Here is a 14,147-nt window from a genome sequence, read left to right on the forward strand (position 1 = left end):
CGCGCGCCACGGAATGCGCCGGCTCGGCGAGCGGTGCGCCGTCGACGACGACTGCTCGCTGCTGGTGGCCGGCGCCACGTGTGCGGGCGGCGTCTGCGGCTGTCACGGCACAGTCCGGGAGGACGGCACCGGCGGCTGTCGGAAGGCGGGCAACTTCACCGACGTCAGCGGCCGCCAACTGGCGTCTGGCCTCATCTCCGAGACGAGCGTGGGCTCTATCACCGCCTGCGAGTCGGCCTGTGCCGCTCTGATGAGCTGTGTGGCGTTCGATTTCTCCGCCAAGCAGAGTCGCTGCCGAATGTACGCCGAAGGCATCACCAACGAAGTCAACTCCACTGACAACGTGAAGTCGTTTGTGTGGAGCTTCTCCCGAGCAGATGGCACCCCGCCGGCCTCCTACCAGGAGGTGGGTGACAAGTGGCTTCGCATGCTCCCATCCGGTGATAGACTGCGGGCGGCTGACATCTGTCTCCGCGACGGCGCCATACTGCTACCAGAGGTGACGCGCAAAGGCCTGGAGCCGCTCCGCAGCTACATCGAGGGACAGAGTACGAGTACGTACATCTGGATCGGCATGGAGGACATGTTGGAGGAGGGACGCTACGTCACCAGCGACGGCAAGGAGGCGACTGACATCGCCTGGGACCAGGGGCAGCCCAACGCTCATGATCCAGATGACTGTGCTGTCATCAACCGCAACATGGTTATCCACGACGCCAATTGCCTCAACCACCAGTTCAATGCACTTTGTCAATACGTTGGCGAGAACCTGGCACTGAACCGAACAAGCTGGCTGACCATGCAAGACAGAAGATACCCGGCACGGCACGGCAACGACGGCGATGAGCGTACCTTCACCCACACGACCGAGGGCGTAAGCGTGCCCACAGCGGCGTGGACAGTCGACCTTAGCCAGACGGTGCAGGTCACCAGCATTCTGTACGCCGGCCGCGTCGACTGCTGCGGCTCAACCCTGGCGGAGAACCGCAACCGTCTGATGGAGGTTCGCGTCGGCAGCCACCCGACGGCATTCAACAGCACTCACTCGGCGCGCTGCGTGTGGCTGGAGCAGCCGTTCGTGGCCAAAGGCTACGCCCGCCTGTTTCGGTGCACCGTTCCGCTGACCGGCCGCTACGTCCGGCTGACCCGCGCAAAGCCGCTCCTCGACTTCGCCGAGCTGGCCGTCTTTGGAAACCGGCTGCCGTCGCAGCCGTGACCCGGTGCTGGACTGACCCTGAAATCGCTATCTCGTTGAGCTGGATGTGATTTTTTTTTTGCTGGCGTTTAGGTTTCGCTTGACATTTTATCAGCCAGCGTTTTTAGTAGTCACTGCGGTAATGTTGGGCACCTATGTACAGCCCACCGCTAAAGTAATGTAGGGTTTTACCAATTTCAACGGTTGGCTTTGACTGGCGATTGTTTGATGCGGAGTGATCGAAAAGAAGATGTCAATAGCTAAAGTTGCAGCTGCAAGGGTGACGATACATATAAGCTACATTCAAAGTTTCCTTGTAGTCTGGCTAATCGTTCGTAAGCTTCAGAAGCAGAACATACCCATGACTGAAACCCCACATTACTTCTGCTGTGGACTGTACATACATCTTGGTACTACAACACTCCTGTAATGGTGAAACACCGAACAGAGGATGTGGGAGGTGTACATTGTCCCTTTCCATGCCCTACTCTAATTAACCCGGTAGTTGCTGGGGTATTTCATCGCACACCACTTGGTTGGGGGGGGGGGGGGGGGAGCGTGAGGGGCTTAAACACCCCCAGCCGAAAAAAAAACGAGAACCAATATGCATACTGCGCAGCGAAACGGACGAGGCGGTAAGCGAAAGAATGCGACAAGACGCATTCTTTGCGTCTTGCGTCATTCATTCTTCTTTGCGTCATTCATTCTTTGTCCTCAGAAATTACAACAACACACTCAACTAACGGAATATCCGTCAAACAAATCTTATTTACGACGACACGAGCCAATGCTAACAACGCTTGCCAGTTGGAGTGGAGACGTCAGAGAAAAAAGTCTTTAGATTTCTCCCATTTCCCCACGTAACGTTGAACGGCCGTTGCGGCCTTATCTGGTATGCGACGGCCTTATCTGGCAGACAAAATATCTCTAGAAGTCTCTAGCTATATAGTGTTAAAGCCTATGGACTTATAGGGGAATGTATCCGAGTACTTGGTACTGCCTCCTCCAGGTACTTGCTGGCAGACGGATCAACTTTGGAGGCCCACCATTTGGAAATTAGGCAATTTTGAGACGAATGACTTCGGATTGGGGCCTCAGCCACCTTCTTCTACACGTTTCACTGAGTAACTCTGGAAGTTCGGAAAAAAACCCTGATAATACCTTTAATAAGTACTTTGAACTTGAATTTCGAGGTCATGGGTCGGGTCAACGTCAGGCCAAACATCTGATATTGGACTTAAGGTAGTATGGGCTTTACAGCCTCGTACTGAGCGTCTCTCGTAATAAACTTTGCCAGCATTGTGCACAATCTTTCATGTGCTACACGATTGTCAGATTCATGCAGAGGTCAGTTAAGCATATATATGCCACGGTCAAGATCAGGTCAATCAGAAAAGAACATATCCCCGAAAATGAAAGCTGCATTCGCGGCATATGACTCAGCGCCCCGTGGGGCTATCGGCGGACCCTATACCACCCGTAGAGAGGGGCGTTTCCTCCCCCCCCCCCCGCTAAGATCTCGGGAAATTACCGGCCGAATTTCAAAATTCAAAAGACGCTGGATAGGCCCACCGATGAACTACCTTGTGATCCAATTTCACTGACCTCGGTCCAAGATGACGGCACAGGTCAGGTCAAAGGTCGAATTTTCATCGTTTACAGGCATTTCAAGAAATGTGTTGTGAAATCGAGCAAGGAGCATGCTATTGAAAATCATGGACGGAGAATTGTCTGCCAAACACATATTTTGCTATTTGAGGTCACTGATACCAGGTCAGGTCACAGAGGTCAGGTCACTGAGGGTCATAATCTGAAAGTGTCGTGAGATACATGTTTTATGATTCATTTTACATACATGAAAAATGCGAATATGTGGGTCAGGCAACCTTTAGGGCAAGTTTAGGATATGTTCTGGTGAAGGTAAGGTAAAGGTCAGGTCAAATGAGGTCAAATTTCAAACTTGACATTTTTGCATGAAGTGAGTATCGATTCGATGCAGCTCGTCACGGGGAGTCTAATGGTGTTCTTTGTTTTGCGCTACGTGGTTTAGAATTGCTAGAAATCGAGTTGAAAAATTTGATGTAATCAATTTTGAAGATTTCGCTACAACTTGGCAAAAAATGAAGGTATCGATAAAAAATTTGGTATGTATATAGAAGAGAGTAGAGACTAGCATATATTCACCGGTTCTTGGAAATTCAAAACATTTTTGGGATTTTTTTTTTATTTTATCAGAAAAAAAAAATTGTTTTGGGGGTCAAATTCACAAAACTTTGAAAATCCGAGATATCGGTTTTGTTTGTAGCACCATCTTGTCTCTAAACGACCACATAAAGAACTTTGAAATTGCTTGTTAACTGTACCTTTGGAGAGCGTTTCAAGATTTCATGTTTTTCGCTCATTTTGGCTCGAACATGACCTCGGGCTCAGTTTGACCTCAATAACTCCTGACCTATGGTGAGCTATGACTTTAAATTTTGTGTGAATGTGTCAAATTGATGTCTTAAAAGGTACAAAAAATTTGGCGGCGCGCAGCGCCGCCGTTGGTTTGCTATTCAAGAAAGCCACAGAGGTGAGGGGGCTAATTAATGCCCCCCATCAGGGCACGGGTTAACTGAACGTGACTTAACTGATTAAGTTTAAAGGAAACAGTCCACTTTCCTGAAATCAGTATTTTGCTATTGATTTATGATTTTTTATGCTAAAAATAATCATGAAATAAAATAAAACTTTTTTGTAAAAACAATTATTTTCTATATTTTAATATAGGACGAACTATATTCTATGTAAAATAATGTTTGACGCGGAAGCTTATTACGCATTGACCAATCATATTGCGTAGCTCAAACCTACGCATACTGCATTGGCTGTAAGCAGCACGCTGATTGGCTGACGATGACGTGGCTGCATTCCTGTGCAAGGCACGCATTCCTCTACAAGGCACTCTTTTCGGAACGAGAAATGGAATATCTTCGTCTAGGGTGATCGTTGAGCCGTAAAAGCTCCTGATTTGTGCTAGTCTCAGCTCAAGCTACGAAACTGCTATTCCACCTCAAAACCCCATGTTAAAAGTGAACTATTTCCTTTAAGTTACCCAAATCGTATCATATCGCATATCATTCGCTTCGGCTGATCACAAGGAACACAATGACACTATTTTATAAGTTCTACCCTCATTGTGTCCGAAGTTATCAACAAAAATGTAGTTTGACCTCATTTAACCTCAGATATCCTGATGTTAGTGTTCTTCATGAACCCGCGCCGGGCCGGGAGTTGTTTGAACACCCCCCCCCCTCCCTGCGATTTTTCGCAGATATCGCTCCGCGCCGCCGTTTTTGGCACATTTATTTATGCATATTTTCCACATACGTTGTGAAAATTTCAGACCCAGGGCTGTCAAGGTCAGGTCACCAGGTCAGGTCAAGTGACCTCGCCTCAGAAAAAGTTTCAAACCTCGTCATAGCTACACCGACTGAACGATCGCCTTGAAACTTTCAGCGATTGATAAGAGTAACAGTATGTACAAAATGTAGGCATATTTCTGAATTTTGATATCGATGACCTAAGGTCAGGTCAATTTTGCGACCTCTCCATAATTATAAGTCAATGGGAGAAAATTGAAATGCGCCTGTTTTGGACGAAAGACATTATAAACACTCCCAAACACCGAATTACAAGTGGTTTAGACACACAGAACATAAAAATGGTGTCCGTGACCCTTGTTTATGCCCTGAGGTCATCTTAGGTCACGAATGGTATCTAACAGTTTTTCGCAAATAACTTTTGATAGAGCCATGCTAGAGCGATGAAAACGCCTTAGATGTGTTCAGCTCGACGATACGGATCGACTGATATGCAACATGGCCCTTTCCGGTCAGGTCATGACCTTGACCTGAGGTCAAATTTTCAATTTGACCTTTCAAGGTCAAGTTATAGTTCATTCGATGCGTCTCGACGAGAGGAACACGATGCTGCCAAGAGTAATGTCGTGATTCTCTTGAGTCAAAAGTTATTGACGAAAAACCATTTTCATGAAAACTGCTATTTCTACAGTTTTTGTTTAACAATTGGAGCTATTCAGACAAATTTTCTTAAAAACTTGAAAAACCTGGATGTAGGTTATAACTTATACAGCTCGGTGATCTTAGCATATTCTCCCAGCTTGAATCATATCGATGAACAACTCTAGATTTCATTGACATAACAGCGTATTTTCATTGCCATATTTAACCTTCGCCCCTGTGTGGGGGGGGGGCATATGTTACCACCCTGTCGCGTTTTTTGCGTGTGAATAAAAAACTGCGGCGCGTAGCGCCGCGCCGCTTGGAGTAGCTTTTTGTACATCAATTTTGGACAATGTGTGAAGTTTTTTACCATAGGTCATGTCAGGTCAGGTCACCAGGTCAAGTTAACTGACCAAGCCTAAAAATAGTTTGCAATCATGTCCACCCTGCAGTGTTTGTCAGAAAGGTTTAAAACTTGGTGGATTGCATGATGTTATGGGCTCCTACAATTTGTTTATCTCGGATTTTTTATATCCCTGACCTAAGGTCAGGTCAGTGGCGTGACCTTTTATGGAGAAAAATGAAAATGCCTCTAGATTCGTGTGTACGCATAGGAACAGTCCAAATATTTCAGAATCACAATGATTTGGACCACCCGTGACGATCAAGGTGTCTTTTTTGCTGATAGCCTCTACAAGAGTAGAAAGAAACTGTTGATCATCCTAGGTCATTTGAGGCTACAAACAGATGTTTGCCAATAACTCTCGATTGGAAAGAGATAGGACGCTGGGGTTGGTCTCATTGTGTTTGTCTTGTTGAGATGCATCGAATGATATGCAACATGACCTTTTCCGGTCAAGTCATGACCTTGACCTGAGGTCAAATTTTCAAGTTGACCTTTCAAGGTCAAATTATAGTTCATTCGACGCGTCTCGGCGAGAGGAACACGATTCTGGCAATAGAAATGTTGTGGCTTTTTTTAGTCAAAAGTTATTGCCGAAAAACACATTTCGTAAAAACAGCTATTTTTGGAGTTTTTGCCCTCTGGAGGCTAATCCGTTGACCTAAGGTCAATTTCGATTATGATCTTATCAAAAGAAGAGTCCAAAACCTATCGATTGCTTTTCCGTGCGTTTTTCTAGCTATCATAGTTCCTGAGATAAATGCATGTTTCCTGAGAACTATAATGGCATTTGGCAAATTTGGACCTTTGATGACCTCCAGTGACCCCAATATTGCTCTAAGATGAAAAATGACTGAAATACTTTCAAACGTACGCATTGAAAGCTATCGACTGCTTTTTACCGCGTTTTTCTAGCCCTCTTAGTCGCTGCCGTTTTCTTGCTATTCAGGAAAAACCACGGGGGGGGGGGGCAAATTGGCCCCCCAGCGGGGCGAGGGTTAATAGAAAATTAAGCTTAGTCCATCACCATCCCCGGTTGTTGCCGTTCTGCCCACAGTGAACGTACGCGAGCTGGCGCCCGACGAGCGACCCTGGGAGCTGATGAAGTCCATCAGCCGTGACTCAGTGCTGCAGATGACTCTGGCCCGGTTCCACCTGGCCGAGCGGAGGGACCCTCACGGGCCCAGCGTGCCCCTGTTCGTGGGAAACCTGCCGCTCAACCTCAACCAGCGCCAGTACGAGAAGATCCTGCTGGCCATCCTCGGCAGAGGTCAGCGAGGGGTCACCGGGGGACGGGTTCACGGCCGCCGGGGAACGGGGTCCACGGCCGAACGGGGTCCGCACCGGGGAGCGGGGTCCACGGCCACCGGGGAACAGGGTCCACGGCCGGGGAACGGGTCCACGGCCGCCGGGGAACGGGGTCCACACCGGGGAACAGGGTCCACGGCCATCGGGGAACAGGGTCCTTGGCCACTGGGGAACAGCGTCCACACCGGGGATCGGGGTCCACACCGGGGAACAGGGTCCACGGCCTCTCCGTTCTTGGTTGGTGTCGCTGGAGAAGAACTATTGGACCTATGGGGTGTCACGCCCTGGCAAGTTGTATCGGTGGTAAATGGATGAGATCACATGTTTCCTTTGCGGGAGGTAACAAGATATGAGGTTGTGCGTTGACAGGAGTGAGTGCGGTTGGCTAGATTCGTGAAGAGCATCTCCTAACTCCAGTAGTTATTTTGCGTTAGCTTCCGGGTTTGTTTAGAAATAAATAAAACAACCCAAAAAAATGTGCTAAGATGTTCTCAGAAATCCTGAGGGAAATAAATTACTGCTTCCATTATGTATAATCCTTAGATATACAATTGCTGAATATATCTATTAATTAGATTATGTTCTTCTCTCACATTCAGCAAACAAATTTTCATCGATCGGGCCCATCTACTACGAGTACGGCTCGCTGGTGATCGTGTACAATAACGCCGAGGATGGCACCCGCGCCTACTACGCCCTTCAGGAGGCCTCGTACGAGGACAAACATCTGCTGGGTACGTATGTGATGAGAATAAACAACTGCTTGGTAGCATGCGGCGGGGACAAACTACCACCCGACACATAGGCGGCGCGGCGGCTGCAGCGGTCCGGCGGCAGCTGCCGAGCTAGTAGCTCAGGATCGACAAACACCGACTTACCTCACATAAGCTCCGGTCGGTATATAAACACAAATGTGGTAATAAGGACCGCGCAATGTGCTATGTGTCATGGACGAATGCCGGTAATTATGGACCTTTCATGTTCGTCGGTCTATTCAACATCTGTGTTTGGGCACATTTGCGAAAGTGCAATTAGCTACATTGCCAGCCATTGCTGAGGTGATCATTGCTGTAAGCATTAAGACATGCGGTGTATGTAAGCTTGAGTATAAACAATCACTATTCCTGGGGTGGCGATTTGATGCCACCTAAGGAACGCCAGCTACACGCAATTGCATGAGCACCGTTTGTTAGCTAGCTAACTATCGGACAGAAGATATATGGCTTCAGTGACAAAGTAAAGTATCAACCTCTTTTTGCAAGAAACTCGAATATTTCTGGCTGTAACCGAAGGTTTGTTGTCAATAGTTAACCCGCGCCCTGCTGGGGGGGTGTTTGAACACCCCCCCTGTGGTTTTTCGCGAATATCTCAAAAACGGCGGCGCTCCGCGCCGCCGTTTTTGGTACACCTTATCATACATCAGTTCTACAAATGTTGTGAAAATTTCAGACCAAGGTCATTCAAGGTCAGGTCACCAGGTCACTTGAAGTGACCTCACCTCATAAAAAGTTTCAATGTCTGTCATAGCTACACCGAGTGACCGATCGCTTTGAAACTTTCAGCGATTGCTAAGAGCAATAGCATGTACAAAATGTATATCTCAGAATTTTGATATCGATGACCTAAGGTCAGGTCAATTTTGCGACCTCCCCATTATAAGTCAATGGGAGAAAATTGAAATGCGCCTCTTTTGGACGAAAGACATTATAAACACTCCCAAACACCGAATTACAAGTGGTTTAGACACACTGAACATGAAAATGGTGTCCGTGACCCTTGTTTATGCCCTGAGGTCATCTTAGGTCACGAATGGTATCTAACAGTTTTTCGCAAATAACTTTTGATAGAGGCATGCTAGAGCGATAAAAACGCCTTAGATGTGTTCAGCTAGACGATACGGTTCGACTGATATGCAACATGACCCTTTCCGGTCAGGTCATGACCTTGACCTGAGGTCAAATTTTCAAGTTGACCTTTCCAGGTCAAGTTATAGCTCATTCGATGCGTCTTGACGAGAGGAACACGATGCTGGTAAAAGTAAGCTCGTACAAGGCTTGGGTCAAAAGTTATTGCAGAAAAACTGTTTCCGAAAAAAATCCGCTATTTTTGCAGTTTTTGCCCCCTGCAGGCAAAACCGTTGACGGTAGGTCAAATCTGAGAGAATTATTCAGAAAGGGCGTTAATAGGGCTATCGAATGCACTTTTTTGCGGCACTGTAGCTCTATTGGTTCCCGAGTTATGCGTTGGCTTCTTGGAAATTTTCGACATTCGACCTGGAAATCGGCGAAATTTTGCCTTCAATGACCTCTGGTGACCTGACCTTTGACCTGACCAAAAAATTGACCGAAGTGATTTCGTCATTATTTTTGACGCTCTTTCGAACGCCGCCTTCCGCGTATCGCTACGTGGCCCAGGAGCCGAGTTACAAGGGGGGGGGGGTGTTCAAACACCCCCCCCCCAGCAGGGCGTGGAAATCCAGGACCCCCAGCCGGGCGCGGGTTAAAACACTATTCTTTAGAATTGTGTTTTTCTATTGAAAAGCAAATCTGAGTTCCCTGACATAACCGAAACCAGGCACGAAGCCGCCATTGAATGGCCGGTTGTCATAGCGAACCCAAAAGAGCCGATAGCAACCCCGGTGACTGTTGCGCTGGGCAGCATGAGGGTGCCGTCAAATCGCCTGCAATCACGCGTGTATGGAGCTGCCACTGCTCGGTTGGTGATTTCAGCTTGGACTAAAACTAAATGTCTGCTTGACGGAAAAGCTCATTATCTGTGGGTCTCAGCATATTTTGCAATTCCTTCTACGTAAATTTGTCTTGCAAACTGACCCTAATTATAGTGGCAGGCTGCTGGATACAAAAGGTAAAAAAACCAGAGACTAAGGCAGTTACCAATTTGGGGTGTCAAGGGTTACAGGTGCGACAAAATACATCAAGCATGGGGTATTTGAATCGGATGACCATTACAGCTTTTGGTTTAAAGCGTTATGTTGGTGAAATATTGAGCGCTATAATTGACCTATGTAGCTGATCTGGATCTGACTGTGCCCATGGAAATGGTGTTTATCAGCACCCGAGCCTAACCATACGAGTAGCGACCGGTGCCATCAGGTAGATCGCCTGCGGGAGCCTATACCCTGATTTTTTTTTATGAACCTGACAAGTACCGTTTAGGCCCCAATCAAGTTGCCCCAAGCTCAGGCAAGTATGGAAAACACCTCCCGACCGAGAACTGCTCCGGTTGTTTTTCAATAGAAAAAAAAACATTCTAACGAATAGTGTTTGTCTATAACTATTAGCTCACACCACACATTTCCCATATTCCACTGTTTTCAAGGTCGTTCGTTGCTTGTTTCAAGGTCGTTACAATGGTGACGGTTATATCGCCGTCTCGTCGGGCGGCCGATGCTCAGAGTCAGTATGTTTGTGACCCCTCCCCGTGTTGCAGTGATGATACTGCCGTCGCTGTCACCGGAGCTGATACCACCCGGAGTGCGGCCCGTGCTGTTCTTCGTCAACGTCAAGTCGGGCGGCTGCCAGGGCCTCGAGCTCATCACCAGCTTCAGGAGGATGGTCAACCCCAGCCAGGTTTTCGACCTCGACAACGGCGGCCCGCTGCCCGGGTCAGTAGATAGAACAGTTGTGCTACAGGGCGCATGTAATCCTTAACGGGTGATTGTTTACAGTGCTCAATTGTTATGCTATATAGTCGAGCCTTTTTACCATAACACTGTACGTAACGATTCAAGAATCAATATTTCCGAGAAAAAAAAAAACGATCGCATGGGAGGAGAGATGCCGGTTTTTCAAAGCATTCACATCGCACTCGCTTGTTTTTATACGTTAATATTTCTTATCCGTGATAGTGACTACTATCGATGCGGTTCGTATTGCGTCTGTTCGGCTCAGCAATGTTCGCAGCATGTCTCAATAGGCATCGACATGGACCGTGTGCAGAGATTTGGTCTGAGTCCATGCTCCGATAGCTGTTTACACTGACCAAGGAAGTCATTATTAGACACTCGGACGATTCAGCTGTGCTGCTTTTTTTTGTAAATAGTTATATCCCCAAATCCTTGTCAGCATTTTGTCGGAATGTTCATAGGGTCAACTACTCTGGGTGGGTGGGAGTCAAGGTCACGTGAAGGTTAGGTCAAGGTTATTGACCTTTGATGACCTTCTTGGCTCACTTTTTCGAGTTTTACATGTTCCTAGGGTAGTTTTTGGAGCTGATTTTGACAACTGCCATTGCCCAAGTTCATCTAGTGCGATAGTTGCTTTGAACAATAAAATGTCCAAAACAACAAAACGCTATATAGAGGCTGTAAATGTATATTGGGCAAAATGCCTCTTGAATATGACAATTTTCAAAAGACAACCCACACACAAATGCACACGAAGACAAATAACAAGTATTTGTCTGCCCCATGTTCCTTTGTGTCCACCTTTCCGTGACCGGACACTCTGTGAGTCTGACAGTGCCTTCACACCTGTGTGTCTGTCTGCCGGCAGGCTGTACGTGTTCCGAAAGGTGCCCGACTACCGGATACTGGTGTGCGGCGGAGACGGCACCATCGGCTGGGTGCTCCAGTGTCTGGACAATGTTGGCCAGGACAGCGAGTGCTCCTCCCCACCGTGCGCCATCGTACCACTCGGCACTGGTAAGCACACGGTGGACTCCAATGGGGAACACCAGTGGGGAAAGTGTACTGAATGCCGGCCAGTTAGGTCATGATGTGCTCTCAGAGCACCAGTGTGGTGGGGAGAATGAACTCAGAAATGTTGTCCAGTAAAACTGCCTACGTTGTACCTAACTACTCTGGGCAGCGGTGATATATGTAGTTTGTGCCGTATAACGCATTTTACTCGGTCAGCAGTAACGGTTTTCATGGTGATTACGAGAAGAAAAAAAAAACGTTTGTTTCTGGACCATGGGCTCCTGTGAAAGAACATAAAGGAAGCTTGCCTCGCACAATGCACAGCTTTTGACTCCCACTGACAAAGAGAGGTCAGACCGCATCAAGTCTATAGTGGCGTCCCAGGGAGGTTGCACGCTGCGCAACGCAGCGAATACCGTGTGATGTTAATGTGCCGTGTACTGACGTAAATCCTTCGTGTACACGCTCACTCTGAAGTCCCACTAGGCGAGCTCTTTTTCGGTCTATGACTCATAATTACCACTAACGCACTATGGAAACGGCTCGAAATTAGATCTGGATGCGTGCTGCAGCGTTTACTACTCGGCACCATTCGAGGTTTGACTGCGGGAGCGAGGTTAACGAGTATCGCAGCCTAAAATAGTCGAGTCTGACTGTCCAGTCCGCTAACCACTGAAATATATGGCGCAATTACGCATGCACATTTGGTTCAGTCATTGGTTGATAGTATAAAGTAGCTTTGTTCATGTAAAATGCTATTTGGGCGCCTCGAAACCCTAGCTGCTGCTCGTGAAACTGTAAATATGCCAGCCTGTCGGTGGCGGCGCAACGACGCCTTTTAATTGTCTTCCAGAAATGGGTTGGGTAGTCATGCTGACACGAGCTAAATCGTGATATTAGCCAAGATTCTTGATATTAGCCACAACTATTGGCCATATGCAGCCAGCACTTACTGCCTACTTAATGCCCACTTCTGTGGGGAAAGCCTTTTGAATTGCTCCGCAGTCTTCACTAAGTACTAGCAGTGGCTAAATGACCATGGAGTGGCTCAGTTCACTGGTAAGTCTAGCAGTGAACTGCGGAACTCACTGCGAAATTGCGCATTGGTGCAAATATTCCGCCTTACATACACTAATTCACTTAAAAATGTCAAAAATTGGGTCATACTGTTATGTGAAGCGGCAACCGACGAAAAAAAGAACTGTTCATAAAAACTTCGTTAAATATATATTTGCAAATTATGTGGATGTGATTGTCATACGAATGCCATTTAGGTCAGGTTCCTCCAGAGCTCACTGTCATGCAAAAATGCATTCAAATACCTATTGACCGTGAAACCAGCTTTTCCGCTGCTTTCGAAGGTCGAACTAGCCCGTAACACACATCACTCACTTCATTACAATGAAATGTTGTAGATATAAATCCGAGCAAAACTATAGCATACAGCAAAACTGTAGCATTTGAGCTGGCCAACAAAGAAAGCCACCAACTGAGCCTCCCCATGCCCGCCGCCACAGGGAACGACCTGGCGCGAGTGCTGCGCTGGGGTCCCGGCTATTCGGGCGGAGAGGATCCCAACACGCTGCTGCGAGACGTCATCGATGCCGAGGAGGTCCGCCTGGACCGTTGGACGGTGGTGTTTCACCCGGACGACAAGGGCTCAGAGGTGGACTTCACCAAGTCAGCGCTGCCCAACTCGCAGTGTGAGACACAGGGAGAGCGCAATGACAGTCATCAACACTAGAGATGTCAATCGGATACCGACTTTTTGGTATACCGATACCAAACCGATACCAACTTGGTATTTGGTATTTCAATCGTAATGTATTTGGTATTTTGTTGGTTTCATGAACCTCCACTAATGTTTAAGAGGCTAAGAAATCGGTAAAAAGTTGGTATTTCCCTCATGTTCCCAAGTTGGTTTGGTTTCGGTATTTCTCCACGGTTTTGGTTGGTATTTGGTTTGGTATCGGTATTCTGATTTTCCATAACTGACATCACTAATCAACACCTTCATCTTTCTCATCATCATGGTCATTGATTGCTCTCTATCCACTCAACAGACAGCATGGGACTCAAGGTCTATGCAGAGTCATTTTGGCATAACCCTATTGACTGGCAACAATGGTCGATGGAAAGGAAATCATTCATCACTAATCCCCATTTGATAGTGTGCGATTGGTTGCACGGTAAAAAAGCGGGTGATGCCATCGTTCAAATAGCTTAGTTAAGGGCCGGCAATTACGTGTCTACACGCTACAACAGCCACTTCCGCTGGGAGAATATGAGGGAAGTTATATCTCATGCGTGTACTCTGTTCATAGCAAGCGCTTGCTGCTAGCCGCTTTGCTATAAAGCCCTACTTACTGCAGTCGTTGACCTTCACAGCATGTCTCGCTAATTGTTTTTTGAATAATATATCACCCATCGTACATGCGAATATCATTGCCAGCATTAAAGGTAGTGTGCCAGCTTTCTTGGACCATATGGAGTTAATGACCCGGATAAGGAGAACCGGATTTTTAGAACTTATCCATACCTTCAAAACTCATGGAAACGTCTTAAATTCTTCAAATT

General features: G+C 47.2%; 1 protein-coding gene across 10 annotated transcripts in view; it reads left to right on the forward strand.

The window, feature by feature from the left end:
* LOC122366454 (diacylglycerol kinase theta-like) overlaps window positions 1-14,147 on the forward strand; it is a 42,094-nt gene that overhangs the window by 23,275 nt on the left and 4,672 nt on the right. For all 10 annotated transcript variants that reach the window (XM_043338734.1, XM_043338733.1, XM_043338739.1 and 7 more), the window contains exons 11-15: window positions 6,660-6,872; window positions 7,510-7,644; window positions 10,361-10,535; window positions 11,425-11,573; window positions 13,088-13,273. In XM_043338734.1, the coding sequence (XP_043194669.1) occupies window positions 6,660-6,872; window positions 7,510-7,644; window positions 10,361-10,535; window positions 11,425-11,573; window positions 13,088-13,273 (858 nt within the window). The remainder of the gene's footprint in view (window positions 1-6,659; window positions 6,873-7,509; window positions 7,645-10,360; window positions 10,536-11,424; window positions 11,574-13,087; window positions 13,274-14,147) is intronic.

The sequence above is a fragment of the Amphibalanus amphitrite genome, unplaced genomic scaffold (genome assembly GCF_019059575.1).
Source record: "Amphibalanus amphitrite isolate SeventyFive unplaced genomic scaffold, NRLGWU_Aamphi_draft 000807F_arrow, whole genome shotgun sequence".
In the NCBI taxonomy this organism is placed as follows: domain Eukaryota; kingdom Metazoa; phylum Arthropoda; class Thecostraca; order Balanomorpha; family Balanidae; genus Amphibalanus; species Amphibalanus amphitrite.